At 43.4% G+C, this 22939-nt stretch overlaps 1 protein-coding gene and 1 pseudogene across 6 annotated transcripts in view; one reads left to right on the top strand and one right to left on the bottom strand.

The window, feature by feature from the left end:
- The window catches only part of LOC135023985 (interleukin-1 receptor type 1-like), a 189121-nt gene that overhangs the window by 141342 nt on the left and 24840 nt on the right, over positions 1-22939 (top strand). For all 6 annotated transcript variants that reach the window (XM_063953429.1, XM_063953434.1, XM_063953431.1 and 3 more), the window contains 3 exons: positions 4349-4583; positions 5387-5570; positions 6665-6833. In XM_063953429.1, coding sequence (XP_063809499.1) covers positions 4349-4583; positions 5387-5570; positions 6665-6833 — 588 coding nt within the window. The remainder of the gene's footprint in view (positions 1-4348; positions 4584-5386; positions 5571-6664; positions 6834-22939) is intronic.
- LOC135052279 (5S ribosomal RNA) lies at positions 14092-14206 on the bottom strand (annotated as a pseudogene).

The following is a 22939-nucleotide window of genomic DNA, read 5'->3' as shown; positions in this document are numbered from 1 at the left end:
AGTCTGCGAGAATGGGGAGCTGTCATCCAAGGGGTGCAGTTCCAGGGCAGGTGGTCAGGCCACGAAGCCCTCCTTACGATCAACATTCTGGAACTTCGGGTGATCTACAGTGCTCTGCTTCAGGCCTCTCCTCTGCTCATGGATCACGCGATCCAAGTTCAGTCGGACAACGCCACAACAGTGGCGTACATCAATCGGCAAGGAGGGACAAAAAGCAGAGCCTGCATGCAAAAGGTGTCAAAGATACTCCTTTGGGCGGAAAAAAATGCAAGAGCAATGTCCGCAACCTTCATTCCAGGTGTGGACATCTGTGAAGCAGACTTCCTGAGTCATCACGATATCCACCTAAGGGAGTGGGGACTCCACCAGCATGTGTTCCAACAGATCATCCACCGTTGGGGCTGCCCGCAGATAGACATGATGGCTTCTCGTCACTGGTATTGCTCAGGAGCCAGGGACCCTCAGTCGAGGACAATTGATGCACTGACGTCGCCTTGGCCTTACCGACTGGTCTACCTGTTTCCTCCGATTCCGTTGCTCCCAAGGGTGCTCAAGCGAATCAGAAATCAAGGAGTCCAGGCAATTATGATTGCCCCGGATTGGAGGGCATGGTTCGCGGATCTTCTGGACATGTCTGTCGAAGATCCTTGGCCTCTACCACTAAGAAGCGATCTTCTTCAGCAAGGACCGTTTGTCTACCTGGACTTATGGCGGCTTCGTTTGATGGCATGGAAGTTGAGCGGAATATCCTAGCTCACAAGGGCCTTTCCAAAAGGGTATTGCTACCATGGTACAGGCCAGGAAACCTGTGACGTCATCATATCTGGAGAAGATATGTCTCTTGGTGTGAGCAATGCACGTATCCACCTGCAGAGTTCCACTTGGGACGTTTCTTATGTTTCCTGCAGGCTGGTGTAGATATCCATTAAGGGCCAGATTTCAGCTCTCTACATTTTCTTCCAGAAGAAATTGGCACTGTTCAGTCCTTCTTGCAAGGGGTACTCCACATACAACCTCCTTTTGTGCCGCCTACGGCGTCCTAGGATTTGAATGTGGTGTTGGAATTTCTACAGTCCTCCTGGTTTGAGCCTTTGATGATGTTGGAAGCCAGTGATGTTGCTGGCCCTGGCTTCTGCTAGACGTGTCTCATAATTGGGGGCCTTATGTAAAAGTCCATACTCTGTCTTTTACGAGGGCAGAGCGGAGCTCAGGACTAGGCAACAGTTCCTGCCGAAGGTCGTCTCTGCGTTTCACTTGAATCAACCTATTGTGGTTCCATCCAGTTCTGACACTTCTGCTCCGCCGGAGGCATTGGGTGCTGTGCGATCCTTGAAGATCTATGCCAAGCAAACTGCTCGGATCAGAAAGACGGATTCCTTGTTCTTGCTCTATGATGCGCAGAAGAAGGGTTGTCCTGCTTCGAAGCAGTCCATTGCTCGTTTGCTTAGTACGATGGGCTGTTGGACAGTAAGCCTAAGTCTCCCCAATATCCCTTATGGATGCTAGAGAAAATAGGATTTTAATTACCTACCGGTAAATCCTTTTCTCGTAGTCCATAAGGGATATTGGGCGCCTGCCTCAGTCAGTGATCGCAAAAATGCGCTATGGTGCGTATTTTACCCAAGAATTGATGGTGGGGACTCAAAATTAAAAACACGCAGGGTCCCTCAGGACACACTCTGACCAGCAGAGCTGTCAGTCAGTTTCCGTCTCCACGGCAGCAGAGGGAGGAACTTGGAAGGGGAGGAGACCATGGACAGTTTGTTCTCCTGCCCCATCTCCCCTCACCATCTGCTCTGCGCGCACACCGCCCGCTCTCCTGCCAGCCCCTCCCACTTAGCCTCGCCGGCCCCACCCCCTTCTGTCTGCACTGTGTCTGCATGTGTGTGTGCAGCGCAGGCCAGGCGCGGGACATTTCCATTGATTACCGAGTAAATGGCAGTGGCGGCTATCAGCGCTTCTCCTGTTGCAGCCCGGCCCGTCCTGAGCACCAGCAGGTCCAGGTGTGAGCGGCGTCCATGCAGTACTCCATGGCGTATAGTCAGGGGGGTGGAAAGAAGAAGGTCTGCTGCTATTATGAAAGTAAGAGGGAGAGCACAGCGCTGGGGTCAGCACCAGCCAGCGGGAGGTGGCACAGCAGGGTAGTCTCAGGCGTCTCCCGTACACCCGCTCCTCTGCAAGACCCAGGCTTCGTCTGGCCCGGTCCTGCACTACAGGTGACAGATGGAGGATACGGTGCTATTGTGGCAGAGCTAAAATCCGGAGGCCGATGTCCTGAAATGCAGGGACGGCTGAGCCTCTGCCTGCCGACAGGTCCCCTCTCTCAGTGCCTTCCTTCAAAGTTTGTGTGCAGGATCCCTGGTGGGGGCTGCACCATTCATACCATCTTCCTGGCTGCGCGACTGCTAGTGTGCTCTGTGGTCATGGCCTCCTCCTTGTTCTGTGGCATTAGCTAAAGCTGTTCTGAGGGAGCAGAATACTTGTTGTATGACAAATTAAATCCCTATACATTACACTGTGTGTTGCTGCAAACATTGCTTTTGCAGTGTCTTTAGCGTAACTATCATTGATGTAAAATAGTACTGGTTACCTAGAAATCTAAGTTGTTGTTTGTTTAGGTTATTTTAGTCATACTGTATTGAATGATGGCATTATCATATTATGAATGTACATTACTACCTCCTATCTTCTGAAAGATGGATTATTTTGTATAAGTGCTCTACCTGGCGCAATGTGTATAAGTGCTCTACGTGGCGCGAAGTGTATAATGTGATCTACCTGGCGGGAATTTTATAACGTTCTCTACCTGCCGCAGTGTGTATTGGGGTTCTACCTGGTGCAGTGTGTATAACGTGCTCTGCCTGGTGCAATGTGTATAACGTGCTCTGCCTGGTGCAATGTGTACAAGCGGCACTACTATGATGTGGCCACGCCCCTTCTCCACGAAGCCATGTCCCTAAATTTTTGCTGCGCACCTTCAGCGCGCACTGTCCATGCATTGCTGTATGAGAGGGGGAGAACCAATTCAGTTTCTGCCAAAGAGCACCAAAATGTCTAGTTACAGCTCTGGTGCAGAGTGTCCTCCCCCTTGCAGCACTTTTGTAGTGTCAACATCAAGTCTGTGTTTTTATATTTGAATCATTAATAAGATTAATAAGAATCTTTATTCTGATGGAACCCAAAAAGGACTGGTAGGACCCCAATTTTCAAAAGTGAGGGGTCCCTGGGACCCACTTTGTTTGGGCACAGCGCGATCACTGCTCAGTGCGTTGACTTTTCTGCAGGTTCTCTGTTGTGTGGTTACCTGTTCAGCTGTTTCTGTTATTGTTACCAGCCGTTGCTGGTTGTTATATGTTCGTGGTGTGCTGGTGTTAAATCTCACCACTCTTTGTCATGTTCCTTCTCTCATATATGTCCTTTCTCCTTCGGGCACTGTTTTTCCTATAACTGCCTGTGAGAGTGGGCATAGGTGGGGAGGAGCCAACACACCCAGTGAAGAAATTTAAAGTGCACGGCTCCTTTGGACCCCGTCTATACCCCATCGTACTAAGGGGGTCATTTAGACCCGATCGCATGCTGCAGGTTTCTGCAGCCGTGCGATCGGGTCTGAACAGCGACAAAAGGAAGAAAGCAAGCGCATCGTGATCGCAAAGAAGATTGACAGACAAAAGGCGTTCGTGGGCGGCAACTCACCATTTTCTGGGAGTGGTCGTAAAAATTCAGGCGTGCCCGGCCGTTTCCAAGGAGGGATCCTGACGTCAGATTCTTCCTGGATCATCGCAGCGGGTGAGTAAGTCCTGGGCTGTGCAGAAACTGCACAAACTTTTCTTTGTGCAGCTCACTGCACAGCCGAACGCATCCCTGCAAAGCCCTAACCCCCTCCCCTGTAGGCGACGATTACCTGGTCGCAGCAGTGCAAAAAATAGCCTGCGTGCGACCAGGTCTGAATTAGGCCCCAAGTCTCCCCAATATTCCTTTTGGAGTACGAGAAAAGGTTTTACCGGTAGGTAATTTAAAATCCTATTTTCCTCTCTCTCTCTGATGATTCATTTAAGACAAATGTGAAGACAAACCAAACTGTATTTTAGGAGAAAATGTAAGAGATTTGTATTAAAGTGTTATCATCCGATGACAATGATACTTTTCCCATCATGTGCATTTCAGCAAACCCTGCAAAAGTAGGCCTACTTGTACACAGTGGTTTTTTAGTAAAGTAGGCACGTTTTTATGGTTATTTTTCATAAGGTATTTAGAGGTCTACCTGCCTGATGAATGCACTGTCCACGTATGTACTGTAGCCATTTTGCATTGATATACCTTAATACATCTTGCATGATTTGCTTTGTAGAACTGTGTAAAGATGATGGAGTGGAGTTTGAGGTAGAGTATGTTGCGGAGGGCCAAGCTGTTTATGTCACCTGCCCACTAAATTACTTTTACAATTTCAATGTAACCTGGTTAAGAAATGGCTCACAGACAGAAATCACCTCAGACATACAAATGAGAGTTCACCAGGATCAAAATTACCTTAAGGTTATCCCTGCAAGGCTGGATGATACAGGCTATTACGCATGCGTGCTCAGGTAAGACTGCTGTCTTATATGTGATCATAGACTCGTGTATAGGAACACCCTGGGGTTTTGTTCATCACCTTTGCCATGAAGGGAAGAGCTGCTAGTATAGTGTTCAAGAGATCACAGATATAATTTATAAAATGTTTTAAGCAAATGCATGCGGTCAGATGATCGACACCAGCATCCCGACACTGAAGATGCCGCCGTCAGTGAGGTAAGTATTTTTATCCCCCCTCCCCCTTCCCATATTCTAAACCTAGCCCTTTCCCTCTAGGGGTGGCGGTTATGGTTAACCCTCGGGGGGGGGGGGGGGGTGGCTAGGGCTAACCCCTCCCATAATGCCTAGCCCTAACCCCCCCCACCCCTTCCCAGGCCCTCACCATAACAGTGCTCCTGATACTCCTGGCTTTGGTCACATGACCGCCAACATCCCATCCATCGGCATCCCAATAAAACCTCTGTTGCTCGATAAACAAGCATAATAGGCATTTTGGGCAGTGAGCTTGGCAAATAGCCAACTTTAGTCTTGATAGATTGTTGTGACATTTATTGTGTGTTTTCTATATATACTGGGAATGCTCTGCACATTCATAAAACATTGTACTGGGGGATCTAAGTACAAAATAGAAAATATTAAGAATGCACAGTATAAAAAATATTTGCTTTACACTAAATAAATAATTTAATGCCGCATGCTATTTTTAATAATACATTTAGTAAGTAGTGCAAGTGCATATTTGCAGTACTTCCAGCCTGTGATTCAATCCTTATTCTTTGTTATGTGTCCCCCATTTCCCCCCTTTTGTATACAGAAATTCCACATACTGCATACAGAGGCTTAAAAGGGTAGAAGTGTTTAAAAACGATGAAGGCCTGTGCTATAATCATACCTTAATGTTCCGTTATTTTCCATTTATGGAATCAACGCTTACAATTCAGTGTCCAGAAATTACGGATTATATTGATAACAAGAGTCCACAGATGAAATGGTTTAAGGTAATAATACAAGTTTTTTATTCACCATGGTGCACAGTGCACATGTCAGTGCTATTATCATCTATGAATGTATGTTAAGAAGTGAGCAGTGAGCAACTTGTGAGGTGTAGAAATTCTAGCATTATATACAGCTCCATTTTTTTAAAATCATGAATTAGACCCAAAAGAAACGTATACAGAGAAGGAAACACACAGCTGAAGGGTAGTATTTATTCAGATTGTCGCCAGAGTCTTGCCAGCAGTGGGACATATCCATACCTCCCAACTGTCCCAGTTATGGCGCTGAAGTTCTAAATGAGTTTTTGTTGGCCCACAGTTCCACAATCAGGACATCTGTGTGCCTATTGCTTGTAGCATAAAATTGTAACTTTTCTTTTAAAAAATGTCCACTAGCGGAGTGAGCATAGCACTAGTGTGCTGCATAGATGGCCCTTGGCCCACTGCCGAAACATGCAATGAGAAGTATGCATGTCTGGCAGAAGAGGGACCCCTTGAGTAGAATGAGAGCTTCACATCTCTATCCTGGTATGTCCCTCTCAGAATGCTGTTCCCCAATGCAATATTATATTTCCCAATATACTATGTAATTCCATATGTTTTAAGGGGATGCAGCTAGTGCAGTGGTTCTCAAACTGTGTGCCTAGGCACCCTTGGTTGGTGGTCCAGGACCAATTCAAATTATTTACAGTCAATGTTATAGACCAAACCAGTGCTTGTTGCTTCCAATCTTAAATTATGTGGACAAACAGAAGTGAATCCTGTCCCTCACCACATCACTGACCCTAAGGATGACCTATAAACACAATTTACTTAAGTTAATATTTTTCTATGAATTTCTCAAGAAGAAACTCTTGGCCTCAGGGTGCCGTGAATAAAAGTCTGACACTCTCTATGGCGCCGCGACTCAAAAACGTTTGGGAACCACTGAGCTAGCAAACGAGATCGGGAAACATTTCTTTTTTTTTTTTTTCCTCCTTGGGCCGACTGCTTAAATAGTTATTTGGTACAGTATACTGCATTTTTAAGGGGTGATATCTTTTCTAGTTCCCTTCTAGTTATTTCAGTGATTGACTGTGTATTGTATTTCTATGCAGGAATGCCAGCCTTTGAATTTAGACAGTGACAAGTATTATGTTAGAGGGAACCTCTTGAATATCAAGAATGTGACATTGCAAGATAAAGGAAATTACACATGTGAAGCTACCTTAATGTACAATGGCACAGATTATAAAATCTCAAGGACCATCGATTACTCCATTGCAGGTAATTCTGAGTACATATTAAACAACATTAATCTAAATTGACTCCATTGTTTATATTCTTCTTAAAAAAAATGATATAAATATAAATGATATGGTAAACACTAGACAACAATCTATAAATCTGCAGCTCTACATGAGATGTGTCGCATCACTCTAGCCAGCAACTGTGCAGCTGCATCCATGACATCCTAGAGTGGTGGGAGAAGTTCACGGTCCATTACAGGCCTTTGGGTGATTGACATACAGGACTCTTGATGTCATTGGCTTTCCACCCATTCATCTACTTGGCTCAAGGCTTATCCTCTATTTAAAAAAAAGTAACTAATGCCATTAATTTAGAAATAGTCCACAAATAGACAGGGGATCTGGTCGGGATCCTGACAGTCGAAATACCGATGCTACAGTATCTCTAATGGTAATCCTAACACTCATGGAAATGTCAGCATTATGACAGTGCCAACATTTCTGATGTTGACATTCTGGAAATGGTGACATCAATGCGGTCAACATTTTAAATACGTTGACACTATGAACGGAGACATTATTATTATTATTATCCTTTATTTATATGGCGCCACAAGGGTTCCGCAGTGTCCAATTACAGAGTACATAAACAAATACTCAAAACAGGAAAACAGCGACTTACAGTTGAAGGCAATGTATGACATGTACAGGATACATAAACATAGCTGCATCAGCAGATGACACTGACATAAGTATCAGGTGGCAGAAGACTGCTGGATTTGGTGCAGCTGAAGATTATTAAAGTAAGAAAAGGATAAGCACAAGAGGGAAGAGGGCCCTGCTCGTGAGAGCTTACATTCTAAAGACATGGTGACTCCTTACAGATGCAGAATCCTTGTGGCTCTATATAAATAAAAGATAATGATAATGTAGTACGTTGACCACCCATATCGATAAACATCTTGGAATTATGTGTTTTCCACTGTCTGTGCTCCTCATGTGTAATTGAATATTGAGGCAACATAATAAAGGCAGTATCTCTAACATTACATACAATGAGGGACATTCTTTAATGACAGTAAAGGTATTCTTGTGGGAAATTGTCAAAAAAGCCTTTTATCAGATGAAATAACAAGCATTTTTTCCATGCCTTACAAACTATAATAGTAATACAGAATCTGTCCGGCTGACAAAATGCTTATTATTATTTATTTATTCTTGGCAAAAAGTAATTGTTTAAAGTATTCTTTAACTTTGTTTATTCAACAATCTTCATTTAGGGTTCTGTATTGTTAGTGTATCAAGTGTAGGGGTTCACCAGGATTTACCTGCGGCCAGGATGACATCCATCAATTTACCGACACCGGCATCCCGTCCGCCAGTATGCCGGCAGCGGGGCGGGAGCAAAGAGTCCCCTTGCGGGCTCACTGTGCTCGCAATGATGTGGGCGTGGTGGCTCGCTGCTCTCGCCACAGGTTCTGTTCCCACTCTACGAGTGGGAATGACCTGTTGGGCTGGTATTCTGGCTGCCGGCATTGCCATCTGTCGGGATTCCGGCAAATTGAATGTATATCAAGTGTAGGTGTACTAGCCTTTCATTTGAATACACAGTATTTTGGGATAGTTTATAGTCTTATAGTCCCATAGTAATTTATAGACCACTGCAAGAAAATTGATTTGGATACAAATCCTCTTTATACCACATTCATGCACTTAACTTGAGAGCTCGTTATTATTCAGTTACAATACCTTTTATTAAATATTAATAATTTTATTTATATAGCACTCTTTCTCCAATACAACTCAAGGCACTTAACAGATACATAGCATAATATATAACATAGTACAGAAACAGTGAAGTACAGAACAGCTTTCATAGAATACAGAAGCATGTAGATACTAAAAGGGACATTATGGAAATGCTTGAGTAAACAGAAAAGACTTGAGTCTACTTTTGAAGGATTCTATAGTTGGGGCCTCTCGCACTGTGTGGGGAAGTGAGTTCCATAGAGTTGGAGCCGCATGACTAAAAGCTCGACCCCCCCCCCCCAGGTGAATTACGGGAGATTCTAGGTGCTGCTAAAAGTCCTTCATCTACAGATCGCAGTAATCGAGTGGGGCAGTATGGGATCAGAAGCTGCTTCAGGTACCTTGGGCCCTGGTCATGTAGTGCTTTCAAATTCACTAAGCCAATCTTGAAGATGATTCGCCATCTTACAGGCAGCCAGTGAAGGGAGTAGAGGATGGGTGTTATGTGGCTAGAACGGGGCTGGTTGGTTAACAGCCTGGCAGCTGTGTTTTGCACCAGCTGTAAGCGGTGCAATTCTTTTGCTGGGAGACCAATGTAGAGGGCATTACAGTAGTCTAATCGAGATGATACAAATGCATGTATGACTTTTGGCAGATCATCTGAGGGAATTATGTGCTTGATTCTGGCTATGTTCCTCAGATGAAAGAATGAGGATTTGATTATGGCTGATATCTGATGTTTAAGTGTCAAGCCACCATCCAGGACAACGCCAAGATTCTGCATACGATCAGTGGTTTGTAATTCTGAATCCCCAAGTGTAAGTCCAGTTGGTTGGCTATGCTGCAGTCTTGTCCTTTGATGTTGCGGTCCTGTCATTAGGACCTCTGTTTTTTCAGGGTTCAGTCGCTGCCAACTGGCACTCATCCACCCCTGGAGCTCAGCTAGACAGCCATTTAGGGTTGCTATTGTGTTGTCAGTGGCCGGAGCAAAGGACAAGTACAGTTGTGCGTCATCTGTATAGCAGTGGTAGACCAAGCCATGGCGCCTGATTATTTCATCCAGTTGAAGTATGTATACTGCAAAAAGCATGGGGGATAGTATAGAACCTTGTAGGGCACCACATGGCAATGGCACTGATGGTGATGAGTATACACCAGACGATACTCTCTGTGACCTGCCTGTGAGAAATTATCAGTCGCTCAATCAGAAGCCCATGGTCTATGTTATCAAATGCTGCAGAGAGATCCAGAAGGATTAAGATTGAACAGTCACCTCTGTCTCTTGCTATCAGAAGATCATTTAACACACACACCAGGGCTGTTTCAGTGCTAAGTCTTCTCCTGAATCCTGATTGGAATGGATCATAAATATCACGGGTTGTCAGGCGGGTTTCCAATTAATTTGCAACCACTTTCTCAATAACCTTTCCTAGAAAAGGAAGGTTTGATACCGGTCTGTAGTTGGTCATGCAGTCGTGATCTAAATGAGGTTTTTAAGAAGATTCTAACAATTGCTTCCTTTAGGGAGTAACACATTTCAATTTTCTGACATACCCAGGATTCAAACCTATAACCTGTTGAATTCTAATCAATCACCCTACACATTGAGCTATTTGATCATACATGAAAACTATGAACACTATATGAAGCTACTAGTACTTTGTAAAAAAGAATCAGCATTGCAATTGAGCAGATCTAAGTACTGTGCAGCCACACATCCAATCTCTTGCAGCCACACACTACATAGATCTGCTCAGCAGGCAATGCTGATAATTTTTTCACAAAGTACAAGATAAGCTTCAAATAGTTAAGGGGGGTACTCACGGAGCGATATTCTAAGCAATCTGACTAGATTGCTTGGAATATCGGCATGATCGCTCCGTGTGTAGCCCCATCGGCGATAGCGATGCGCGTCCCCGCACATCGCTATCGCTGCTGCTAGATTGGTCTGCATGCAGGCCAATCTAGCGGGTCGCTCACTTCACCCGCTGGGTGAAATGAGCGGCCCCCCGTCTCCCCCCGCACGCTCAGCACAGATCGCGCTGTGCTGAGCGGCAGGAGAGATGTGTGCTGAGCGGTTCGCTCAGCACACATCTCTCCAGCATCGGCCCGTGGGTACTGGGCTTTAGAATTCTCTTAGTATTATCTGCCTTTATATGCAAGGGCAGATAGCTCAATGAATAGATTAGACAAAGACAAAAAACGCCAAGCGCTCCGGTATCTGATAATAACACTTCTACTTGAATTGTTAAATCACACTAGTATCAAATGATTATAGTAGCAGGTAGTGACCATTAATAATCACACATCCATATGGAAGAAAGAGTATTGTTTTATTTTATTTTAAAAATATATCTACACAGAGTAACACACTTTGTCTGTTACCTATCTATAATAAAGTGAGTCCTAATACCGGTATACTACATATATAACAATACAACATATCATTTTTAAAAAGTCCAAAAAAGTCCAAGAGAATTTAAAATGATATCTGAAAAAGTCTAGCACCTTGAGGGATATAAGTGCTTTTATCCCTTCTCTGGTGTATCAAGTGTTAAGTCCAGAATAGTTAAATTATGTCCTTCTTAGGGAAATCCTATCAGGCTGGTGGTGTCCATATTTAAATCAAAGGGCATTTCTAATACACAGCCTGATTCGTTCTCCAAGGTTGGGGATCACCGCAACTTACTTGTAAATCCGTGGATGGCAAGGAGAGCAAAGCATTTTTTCAATGAATAGATTGTCTATCTTCAATTACACATGCAATGGGTTCGAATCCCGGGTATGTCAGCATCTTGAAATGTAATAAAGGACAGTGTGACTGAATAACAAAGACATCTCAAGTTGAGTTCATGAATGTTGTATAGGTATTGGTGGCAGAAGGGGTCAGGGCAGGAGACAGTGGTGGTCAGGATATGCTGGTCTTCAAAAAGGGGGGAAGTTGCAAGTGAAAGTAATTAAAACAGTGCCTGCAGCGCTATGTGCGGTGCACCCTCCGCACACGCCTAGTTACGGCCCTGCCATTTATCTGCAATATCACCCCTATCCAGTTAGGTCGTGCGGAAAAAAAAAATTTTGTGTGCGAAAATACATGGGTCCTGCAATAAGCCGCAATCCTATGTATTTTCGCTGCACTTATGGCAGGTCTAAGGAGCACTTATTGCAGAATATGTTTCATGTGGCTGAGACACGCAAAACATAATCCCTGAAAAATGCCAGCATTGGGGATAAGCTCCGGCTTTTCAGGGCTAATTGGATAGCCGCTGGCGAACCAATTAGCTGCGGTAAATTACTGCTGCCAATTTTATACCGCCCTTAGTATGAACAACAGTACCATGTACAAATCTGTGAGTTTGGGCTTATTTTGACTTCTGCAAATACGAGAAGGGGTACAAATGTGTCCTCCTACATCCTTACTGCAGTCATGTTAAACAACCCACTCGTTATCACTGAGCGTCTCTATGTCCGACTTTTTCTGTTTAAATGCATCAAAGTCACATTGCTATGCCGATAGGACGCACAAGCAGTTTGTGCTGATTAAAATATGCGGCATGCCTATATTCTGTGTGTTACTGTGGCTGTATCTGCATACATAGGCGTGCGCAGCACATTTTATTAGGGGGTGCACCGTCGGAGGGGTGTGTCTAGCACCATCTATTGACGGTCAATGCAATATAAAATATCCACCCTTGTACCAATCCTAATAAAGCAGATACATTGTCAGATGTTGTGGTGTGTGCCAAACAAGCACCCCTAATGGCACTCACTGCAATTACACTGCTCCTCCTCAACCTAGTCTGGCTCCCCCTCTCTTTTCCCTGCACTGACAGTCGCAGACTAGTACTGCTGCTGCTGGAAAAACGTGTCAATGTTGCTGCCGACCGCCTGCCAGAATTTAATTTGTCTTCCTAAGAGGAACGCTGGCTGCATGCTGATCCTCATCAGTGGCTGGCAGTGGCATAGCATAGAAAGAGAGAGGTGAGCATGTGGCGGGTGGCCGTGCGAGCAGCATGACGTAATCACATCACATCACGCTGTTTTTGTACATGGAGGTGGAGCCGGGAGTTTGAAAGCCGGTGGCAGTGGCACCCTTGATTAACCCATGCGTCCGGTCAGTAATGCAGTCCTGACAGGGTGCAGCGCAGAGGGGACAGTAATCAGCCTGCTCAGCGATCGCTGCATCAGGCATGTGAGATCGGGGTGCCAGACATTAGGGGGTGCCTGTGCGCACCAGGCACCCCCCCTGCGCACACCTATGTCTGCATACAAAATGCTATGTTACAGTGATTTCCAGAAAAACACTGTAACATAGCATTTCGTATGCAGATACAGACACAGTCGCACAAAGAATATAGGCATGCCGCATATCATTTTAATCGGCATGAGCTGCTTGTGCATCCTACTCACATAGCAATGCGAATAAGATGCATTTTCAGCTAAAAAGACTCGAGACGTTAGCATAGTTACCAGGAAACTGGCAGCTGCATTGCTTATTGAGGCAAGATGTATGAGGACACATCTGTAAGCGTTGGCAGTAAGTGTTCTTACTGGTGATAATGTTGATGGTGGTAAGCTGGGCCTACATGTACTGCCACATTCCCTGTTCTGATATCTTCATATCAGGATAATATAAACAGAGCAAAAGCAATATTGCATTTCTTTAATTTCTAATGGTTTTAACTTTTTTTTTTTTTTATTCAGTTTACAAAAAACTAATTAGATTTTCCACATTAGTCTGAGATTTTAGTTCCAATTATTAATTTCTAGTTGCATGTATACATCTGCAAAGATGGGCACTGCTATGTAGTGCATTCATGCTTAATATTCCAGTAGGGCAGCTGCATCGCTCAACTGACTCATAGATATTTCTTTGTTAAAATTTGGTCATAGAAAAAAGAAGACAAAAAGAAAGACTCTATGTTGGGGCACCCTTATCTTGAAAAATGAATCGACGATAAAACTTAATTTTTAATGTTTAGAATAAAATTGGTATGACAAAATACAGTTAGACAATACACATTGCGTTTCACACATGAACTTCAAGTTTTAGTGCCTAATGACACATGAAATGTATTTTAAGCCTTGGTGAAAAATACATCAAAGTAATTCAATATAATGGGTATAGCCTGTCTATTATTCATAACATTTTGACAGGTTTGTTAATCCCATTGGGGTATCCTGTTTAGTGGTCTTTGTACTGCAAGTTTACGTTTTTACAAGCAAATAAGTATAAAAATGGTCAAAAAATTTATGTTGTGTTGCCTATATTGGTTCTTAATAACCGTCTGCTTCAATGTTTGGCAGAAGTGTCACCATAAGGCATTTTATTCAGCGGAGTGTTTCCTGACTTATCCCAGCCTGAGAGAGAAAGCAATCCTAATGGTCCTATCAATTGAGAGTTATCTGCCAAAAAAGAGAACAGATTAAAAAAAAAAATGAATTATCTGTTATGTACAAGGTGTGAGTAGGAGTAACAAAGCCTTCTTTGTTATTTATGTGAGAAAAAGTGTAAGTGTGGACCTCTTCCTTCTGCTGTTCAGCGTGTATGTTTACTGCACCTGGTATTGGTGGTCACCCAACCAATTACTAACCAGGCCTACCATTGATTAGCTTCCAAGATCGGATGAGATTGGGCGTATCCTATGGAGTATGACAGTAATCTGCTGAATGAGAGAGTACTAGTTCCACGGAAGGGAAAATGTGCTTCCGCTGTCCAAGAGAAACCGGGAACCCACGTGTCTCTATATCAGAGACATACAGTATGTCTTTGGATGGGAGCGCACATTAACAGATGTGAAAGGAAAAGATATAAGCATGAAAATTTGAGATTTCTATGGATCTTATAATGACCTTGGAAGGTCGGTCTTATTTGGTTTGTGAAAATGTCCTCTATATTGTAACATGAAAGGGACATATATGAGCAGAACAATATATAATAAGTTTGATGATCAATTAAGCACAATTATAGTTGAAGCACGTCTGAGCAAAAAAACTTCACAGAGGAAAAAGTATGTGTATGAACACACCAGGATTTTGGTCACTAAACACAATTGCAATTTTGACAATGATAAGCTTAAATGGATATAATAGATGCTGATCTTTGAAAACCAGATCTAACAGGTTATGCAAATAACCGTTGTTATTATTATTACCAGTTATTTATATAGTGCACACATATTCCGCAGCGCTTTTACAGAGAGTATTTGGCCATTCACATCAGTCCCTGCCCCAGTGGAGCTAACATTCTATATTCTCTATAACATGTACACACAGACACATTCACTCTAGGGTTAATTTTGCTGGGACCCAATTAACCGACAGTACCAGTATATTTTTGGACTGTGGGAGGAAACCAATGCAAGTACGGGGAGAATATACATACTCCAAACAGTTAGGGCAATAGTGGGAATCGAACCCATGACCTCAGTGCTGTGAGGCAGTAATGCTAACCATTACACTGTCTGTGCTGCCCATGGAAAAATATATGAGCAACCCATAAATGTCTTCAATGATCAGGTACAGAAACAGTCTTGATGATAATCTGTTCGAATGCCAATGCTAAGGTGAAAGGTTATTATCTCATGATTTGCCAAAAAAGAATATTTTTAATTTGCAGAGCCCTCCTAAATTAATATTCTGCATCAAAAGGCTATAACCCAATCTGATATTCACCACTGAGGATTAAGGAAATATTCTGCACAGGAGTGCCAAATCTAGTAACCACCAGTAATGGTTGAAGAAATTACTCATATATAGCACATATTTTTTTTAAAAAAAGGTTTTTCTATTGTAGCAAATTGCAAAGTGTTCCCAATACACAGTTCTGCAAATAGGTCCCAAATTTTGAGAGTTTAAGCAGATCTAGTACAAGAAGTAAGGTACTTTCTCATATAGGTTTTATAAAAAACAAGGATAAATACATTTAAAACTTGTAAGAGAAGTATACACCCATTAACCGTGTAGCGAGTGTTTAATTATGTAGCAGTACAAGTATTAGTAAGCAAGAATGAATAATTTCAAGCCCAAATGGTTGCTTACGAGACCAGGATACCGCTGAGGTGGGTATGGACTGCGTAATGCCCAATACGCTCTCCCACCAAACGGACCATTTCACCTGTTTGTAGGCTTGTTCACTGGTGTAGGGTTAAAATTCTCTGTAGTTATATATAGTGTTGATAATTGAAAGATTAATTAATGGGAGGAGTGAATTTTTTCCCTCCCTTGGTACATCAGGAATTGAAGGCCGCCGGGTCCCCATACTGATGCTTCCGGGTATGCACATCGCTCGTGACGCGCACTTCCAGGGAACGTGTGATTTCTGGTGACTCGTCTCTCTGATGATTTACTGCCATGGACTCCTTGATGGCTACCCTTGGTGCGCACATTGTTTGTCAGGCGTCCTTATGGAGACGCGTCATTTCTGGTGACGCGCCTTTCTGGGGGACACGCTGCCATAAGCTGATTCCCTTTAGTGTAACGCATGGTTGGTACATTGTTCATCGTGCACCCTCCCGGAGACGCATAATTTCCGATGAAGCACCTTTCTGAGGGATGCGCTGCTGCGAGCTGATTGGTAGTGTTGCCATATCTAGGGGGGCTGTGTGCACATGTAATCAGTGATGTACTCCCCTTCGGCCACATACTTTAAGTGACTTGTTTTCCCCGGCTGCATTACGTATTCTGTGGTGCATATGGGGGCGGGCGCATCTTTAAAGGAGTGTTCTCTACACTTCTTGGTTGGCGAGAGGCTGCCTCTTGTATAGTGCATGGTTGGCATAACCATAGTTACCATCAATTGTGGAACTCTATAGGTGATTTTAGTATAATCACCTCACCATGAAGATGTCCATTTCTCTCAACTTATGTTGAGGTGTTGGAATTGTATAAGCAGGTATTGAAAAATAAATTCATATATGGACACATTATATAGGCAAGTAAAAAAAGCAGTAAGAAGGTTAATGAACATATGGGTGAACACATTGTCTGTCTATAGTGCATTGTAAATTCACAGGTTTCACAGGTGTGAGCCCATTGGGGGTTATGTGCTAGGAAAAAAAGGGGGAGAGGTGAAGGAAGGAGAATGAGTTAGTGGCGTTATGACTATTGAATTAAAAAAAGAGTTAATGGTGAAAAAATCGAATATATAGTAAAATAAATGAAAGTGGTGAGTGCTTTTTAAACTTTTCGGACACAGATGAAAAAATCTGTGATTTGTGAGTGTATCAAAGCGCCAAATTCTCTGAGTGATTGTATATTATTATGTTGTACAATGAGAGGAGTGAAGAAAGCAAAAGAGGGGCGTGCCTCGTATTGTTAGTTATATGGTATATTAATATGGGGACAATTGATCTTAAAGTCAGTGGAGAATTGTTGATATTTGTTAATTATTAGTCATAAATGCTTATGAATATTATGGTAAAATAAAGAAGGGGAGGGGGGGGGATGGTGAATCAGATGAATACCCCGTAATTTATTTATTCATTCATTCCTTGGGGTGCCATACTGTCCAGGCTGTAGGTACACTCAGACTCCTTTTTAAGAAGTTCCTGAGTTAGATCCCCCCCCTCGAATTCCCAGCTTGATCTGTTGGAGTCCAAATGCCTTCAGGTCCTTAGGATTATTCTCATGATGTCGGTGGAAGTGTCTTGCCACCGATGTGAGTTTTCTCATTCTTGCCAGATCATTTGGAATGTTTTTTACTGATCCCACATGCTCCAATATGCAGTGTTTGAGATTCCTAGTTGTCCTCTCCACATATTTTAAGCAGCAGCTGCATACTAAACAGTATATATTTTCCCCGGTTGTATTGCAGTTTATGAATTGATTAATTGTTTTAACATTTTGGTAATCGATTTCAAATTTCCGTACCTATCCGTGATAGTCTTGGTTTTCATCATATAAGAGCAGGCTCTATAGTTACCTCATGGATAAGATCCAGTGGTTGCTGGTGTACGTCTGGGATGATTAGTAAAATGGCTGGAGAATAGCTGATCTTTCAAATTGCTGGATCGCTGCCAATTCATCTATACTTTCAGGTCCAGGTTGTTTGCCAGGTTATTGTCTAAAGGGAGAACCGGCCAGTGTTTTTGAATTGCATCATTGATCTCTTTTCATTCTCTGCAATAGGTTCCTACAAATCTTAGTTTATTTTCCGATGTTAGCCTTGATTTGTTTCTCATCTTGTTGCTCCCTGGAAAGATAAGGGAATCTCTTGAAGTCAACATTGTGAGTTATTTGGCATTCTTGATTGATCGATGGCTGTAACCTGTTTCTTCTAAGTCTTATGGAGAGATATTCACATTTCTCCTTAAAGACATGTAGATCTGAGCAATTTCTTCTTAAGCATAAGAACTCACCCTTTGGAATATTGTCAACTGTAGGTGGGAAGTGTGCACTGGTTTGATGGAGTACACTATTTGAGGCTGTTTCCTTGCAGTACAATTTCATGTGAATTTGTCCTTCTGTGTCCTTATATATGGTAAGGTCCAGGAATGGAATTGATGTTTCGCTGATGTGATGTGTCAATTTGAGATTGATGTTGTTTAAATGTAGTTCTTCTATAAATATCAGTAGTGTTGGCTTGTCTCCTTCCCAGATCATCAGAATATCATCAATGTATCACCACCAAGCTGTTATGAATTGTGTATATTCTTCATGTTTGGGGTGTGTGAACTACTTCTCTCTCCCACCAGCCTAAGTAAAGATTGGCATAGATGGCGGCACAGGTCATCCCCATTGCCATACCTCGAGTTTTAAGGAAGAAATTATCATTGAAAGTGAAATAATTTTTTGTGAGAACAAAAGTCAGAAGCTGGAGAAATAGCTCATGGAATTAATTGTGGCCCTCCATGTCGAGAAAGTACTCAACCGCCCGTATTCCTATTTTATGGTTGATGCTGGTGTATAAGGACTCAATGTCCAGTGTCACCAAAAGATGTTTCTTATCTAATTTCACATCGTGGAGTTTTTGCAAAAGATCTGTGGTGTCTTTGAGGTATGACGGTAGAGTCAACACATGTTTCCTTAGGTGAAGGTATAGAAATGAGCTTGGTTTCTCCATAAGTCCTACCTGTCCTGAGACTGTGGGTCTACCAGGCGGTATGGTGGTATTTTTATGGACCTTGGGCAAAGAGATATAGAGTAGGTGTTTTAGGGTTGGTGGTCATCAGATACTCCAATTCTTGCTTTGTGATTGTCCCCACAGAGTGTGCATTGTTTAGGATCCTCTTTAATTCAGTTGTGAAATTCTCTGTAGGATTGAAGAGTATGGGTTTGTAACATTTTAGATCTCCCAGTTGCCGCATGGCCTCTGCAGTATACATCTCAACTGGCCACAAGACAATATTGCCTCCTTTGTCCGATGGTTTTATCTCAACATCTGTCCATGATCTAATTTCCTGCAAGGCTTGTCTCTCATTTCTATTAAGATTGTCATTGATTTTTGGTTTATTCCTCGATCTTGGGTATATGCGGTCTTGGTCCCTAGAGACTAGTTCCTGAAAGACTATTACCTCTGGACAGAGAATTTCAGTAGGGAAGAATGTAGATTTTTTTTTTCTTGCATTTGTGTCTGCCCTCTTCGTTGGATTCTTCTGCTTGCAGTTCCTCTACAATAGCCAAAGTTTCCAGATCTTCTGCTGTCATCAGCTCATCACTCCCCATATCCAGGGTTTCAGATGCGGAACTGTTTCTTTTTTGCAAAGAATTTTTTCAAAAGTAGTTTCTGACCAAAAAGATTCAGGTCCCTTTCCCATTGGAATCTATTGAGGGATTTGATTGTTGAAAAAGATAGACCTTTACCGAGTATGTTAATCTTCGGTGAGGTTCCTACCTGATAGATTAATTATCTTTAGGTTGGTGTTCTCCTGTCCGTTCATTGGTAGTTCTGGATTGGGTATCTGGGTGACCAATCCAGTTGATCCCTGGGGTTTCTTCTTGCCCCTTCACGTCTTTCTCCTTCTCAAAGTCTTGGGGGTATATTTACTAAGGTCCCGATTTTGACCGATTTTTGCGTTTTTTCTTCAAAGTGTCATCTCGGGAATTTACGAAGCACAAATCTCGGCAGTGATGAAGGCATTCGTATTTTTTTTGAAGTCCAAGAAAAAAAATACGAATGAATACACCATCGGTCATATACGCCTGTTATTTGATAGAACTCGGTCATTTACTAAAATTTGTATTTCACAAACACTGCCGGCAATAGCCAAACACTGCCGTGAATAAATACAAATCGTAAAAAAAAGCAGTTTTAAAATAGACCTGCTTTTTTTTACCGTGTTCTGATAGGCATGCACGGATCCATGAGATCCGTGCATGTTTATCAGTGGGAAGGGGTGGGAAAGTGTTAATTTAAAAAAAAATGCGTGGGGTCCCCCCTCCCCCCCTAAGCAAAACCAGCCTCGGGCTCTTTGAGCCGGTCCTGGTTGACAAAATATGGGTGAAAAAATGACAGGGGTTCCCCCATATTTCATAAACCAGCACCGGCTCTACGCCTGGTCCTGGTTCCAAAAATACGGGGGACAAAAAGCGTAGGGGTCCCCCGTATTTTTGAAACCAGCACCGGGCTCCACTAGCCAGGTACATAATGCCACAGCCGGGGGACACTTTTATACTGGTGCCGGCGGCCCTGGCATTACATACCCAACTATTCACCCCTGGCCGGGGTACCCTGGAGGAGTTGGAACCCCTTAAATCAAGGGGTCCCCCCTTCCAGCCACCCAAGGGCCATGGGTTAAGCCCGAGGCTGTCCCCCCCCCATCCAAGGGCGGCGGATGGGGGGCTGATAGCCTTTTGAAAAAAATGTGAATATTATTTTTAGTAGCAGTACTACAAGTCCCAGCAAGTCTCCCCCGCAAGCTGGTACTTGGAGAACCACAAGTACCAGCATGCGGTGGAAAACCGGGCCCGCTGGTACCTGTAGTACTACTACTAAAAACAAAACAAAAAAAACAGGACACACACCGTGACAGTATAAGTTTATTACATACATGCACACCTCCAAACATACATACTTACCTATGTTCACACGAATGCTCAGTCTTCTTCTCCATGTAGAATCCTAGGGGTACCTGTTGAAAAAATTATACTCACATAATCCAGGATATCTTGTATTCTTTGTATAATCCACGCACTTGGCAAAACAAAAAAACGGAAACCCGACCACGCACTGAAAGGGGCCCCATGTTTACACATGGGACCCCTTTCCCCGACTGCCAGGACCCCCCCTGACTCCTGTCAAAGAGGGTCCCTTCTGCCAATCAGGGAGCGCCACGTCGTGGCACCCTCCTGATTGGCTGTGTGCTCCTGTAGTGTCTGTGAGGCAGCACACGGCAGAGATACAATGTAGCGCCTATGCGCTCCATTGTATCCAATGGTGGGAACTTTGCGGTCAGCGGTGAGGTTACTTTCGGTCAACCGCTGACCGCAAAGTTCCCACCATTGGATACAATGGAGCGCATAGGCGCTACATTGTATCTCTGCCGTGTGCTGCCTCACAGACACTACAGGAGCACACAGCCAATCAGGAGGGTGCCACGACGTGGCGCTCCCTGATTGGCAGAAGGGACCCTCTTTGACAGGAGTCAGGGGGGGTCCTGGCAGTCGGGGAAAGGGGTCCCATGTGTAAACATGGGGCCCCTTTCAGTGCGTGGTCTGGTTTCTTTTTTTTTTTGTTTTGCCAAGTACGTGGATTATACAAAGAATACAAGATACCCTGGATTATGTGAGTATAATTTTTTCAACAGGTACCCCTAGGATTCTACATGGAGAAGAGGACCGAGCCTCGTGTGAACATAGGTAAGTATGTATGTTTGGAGGTGTGCATGTATGTAATAAACTTATACTGTCACGGTGTGTGTGTCATGTTTTTTGGGGGTATTTTTTTAGTAGTAGTACTATAGGTACCAGCGGGCCCGGTTTTCCACCGCATGCTGGTACTTGTGGTTCTCCAAGTACCAGCTTGCGGGGGAGGCTTGCTGGGACTTGTAGTACTGCTACTAAAAACAATATTCACATTTTTTTCAAAAGGCTATCAGCCCCCCCATCCGCCACCCTTGGATGGAGGGGGGGGCAGCCTCGGGCTTCACCCCTAGCCCTTGGGTGGCTGGAGGGGGGACCCCTTGATTTAAGGGGTTCCCACTCCTCCAGGGTACCCCGGCCAGGGGTGACTAGTTGGGTATGTAATGCCAGGGCCGCCGGGACCAGTATAAAAGTGTCCCCCGGCTGTGGCATTATGTACCTGGCTAGTGGAGCCCGGTGCTGGTTTCAAAAATACGGGGGACCCCTACGCTTTTTGTCCCCCGTATTTTTGGAACCAGGACCAGGCGCAGAGCCCGGTGCTGGTTTATGAAATATGGGGGAACCCCTGTAATTTTTCCCCCCATATTTTGTCAACCAGGACCGGCTCAAAGAGCCCGAGGCTGGTTTTGCTTAGGGGGGGGGACCCCACGCATTTTTTTTTCTTTCAGATTTGTGACAATGTTATTTTTTTTACGAAAGGTGCACAATGAAACCCTGCACGGATCTCACAGATCCGGCCGAGTTTCATTGTTGTAATGTCAACAGTGTTTTACTATTCACTCCCGTAAAATACTGCCAAAAAAAACGAATGACATCGACATCTGTAAACACGAAAATGTAAAATACGGCAGCTTAGTAAACGAGGCGTAATAAATTAAAAAAGTTGCAATTTTACACATTCGATGTCATTCGTGTTTGTACTTTAACCTCATTCTGAAAATTACGAATTTTAGTAAATATACCCCTTGGTCTGCCTCTCCTTCTGCCAGCCCCTAAAAAAGATCCAGTATTTTCACTTCTGTTGTCACTTCCATATTGATATGGTTCAAGATCCGTGTTGTTTGAATCTGAGAAGTACTCTCCACCTGAAGAATCCACTTCGGAGGATGTATACCCATCATAGGTATGATTGTATTCCCTTCTTGGAACAAGTTTTTTCCATTTAAAGATATTTCCTGTCTGGAAATTTTTCATATCTCGGGTAAACTTATTTCGTTTGCGGTCTATGATTTTTTGCTCATACAGTTGCAAATCCTTCTTTAGCTTCTCAAATGTCTGTTGAAACTTTCTCTTTCTCAACACCTTTCAAGATTTTTACACAGGGTCATCAATTTCCTTTTCAATAGAGTTAAGTGTTAGATGACTGTGTTTTATCAATATTGCCATCAGATCCTGTGAACATTTCATGAGGACCCCTTCCCACTCAGATGTCAGATTTCATGTTACCATTGGGAAGGTAGGGAATATTTTTGGTTGTAATCCTTATGGTATTTTATTCTTGGTATAACTTTCTAAAGTCTTTATATTCCACGCTGATCTAATTATTTTCTGACGGCATGATAGCTTATGTAGATCTTGTGCCCAGTCTTTGCTCTC

The sequence above is a fragment of the Pseudophryne corroboree genome, chromosome 2 (genome assembly GCF_028390025.1).
Source record: "Pseudophryne corroboree isolate aPseCor3 chromosome 2, aPseCor3.hap2, whole genome shotgun sequence".
In the NCBI taxonomy this organism is placed as follows: Eukaryota; Metazoa; Chordata; class Amphibia; order Anura; family Myobatrachidae; genus Pseudophryne; species Pseudophryne corroboree.
The sequence above is the reverse complement of the archived record's forward strand: the minus strand, read 5'-3'. Positions and strand labels throughout refer to the sequence as shown.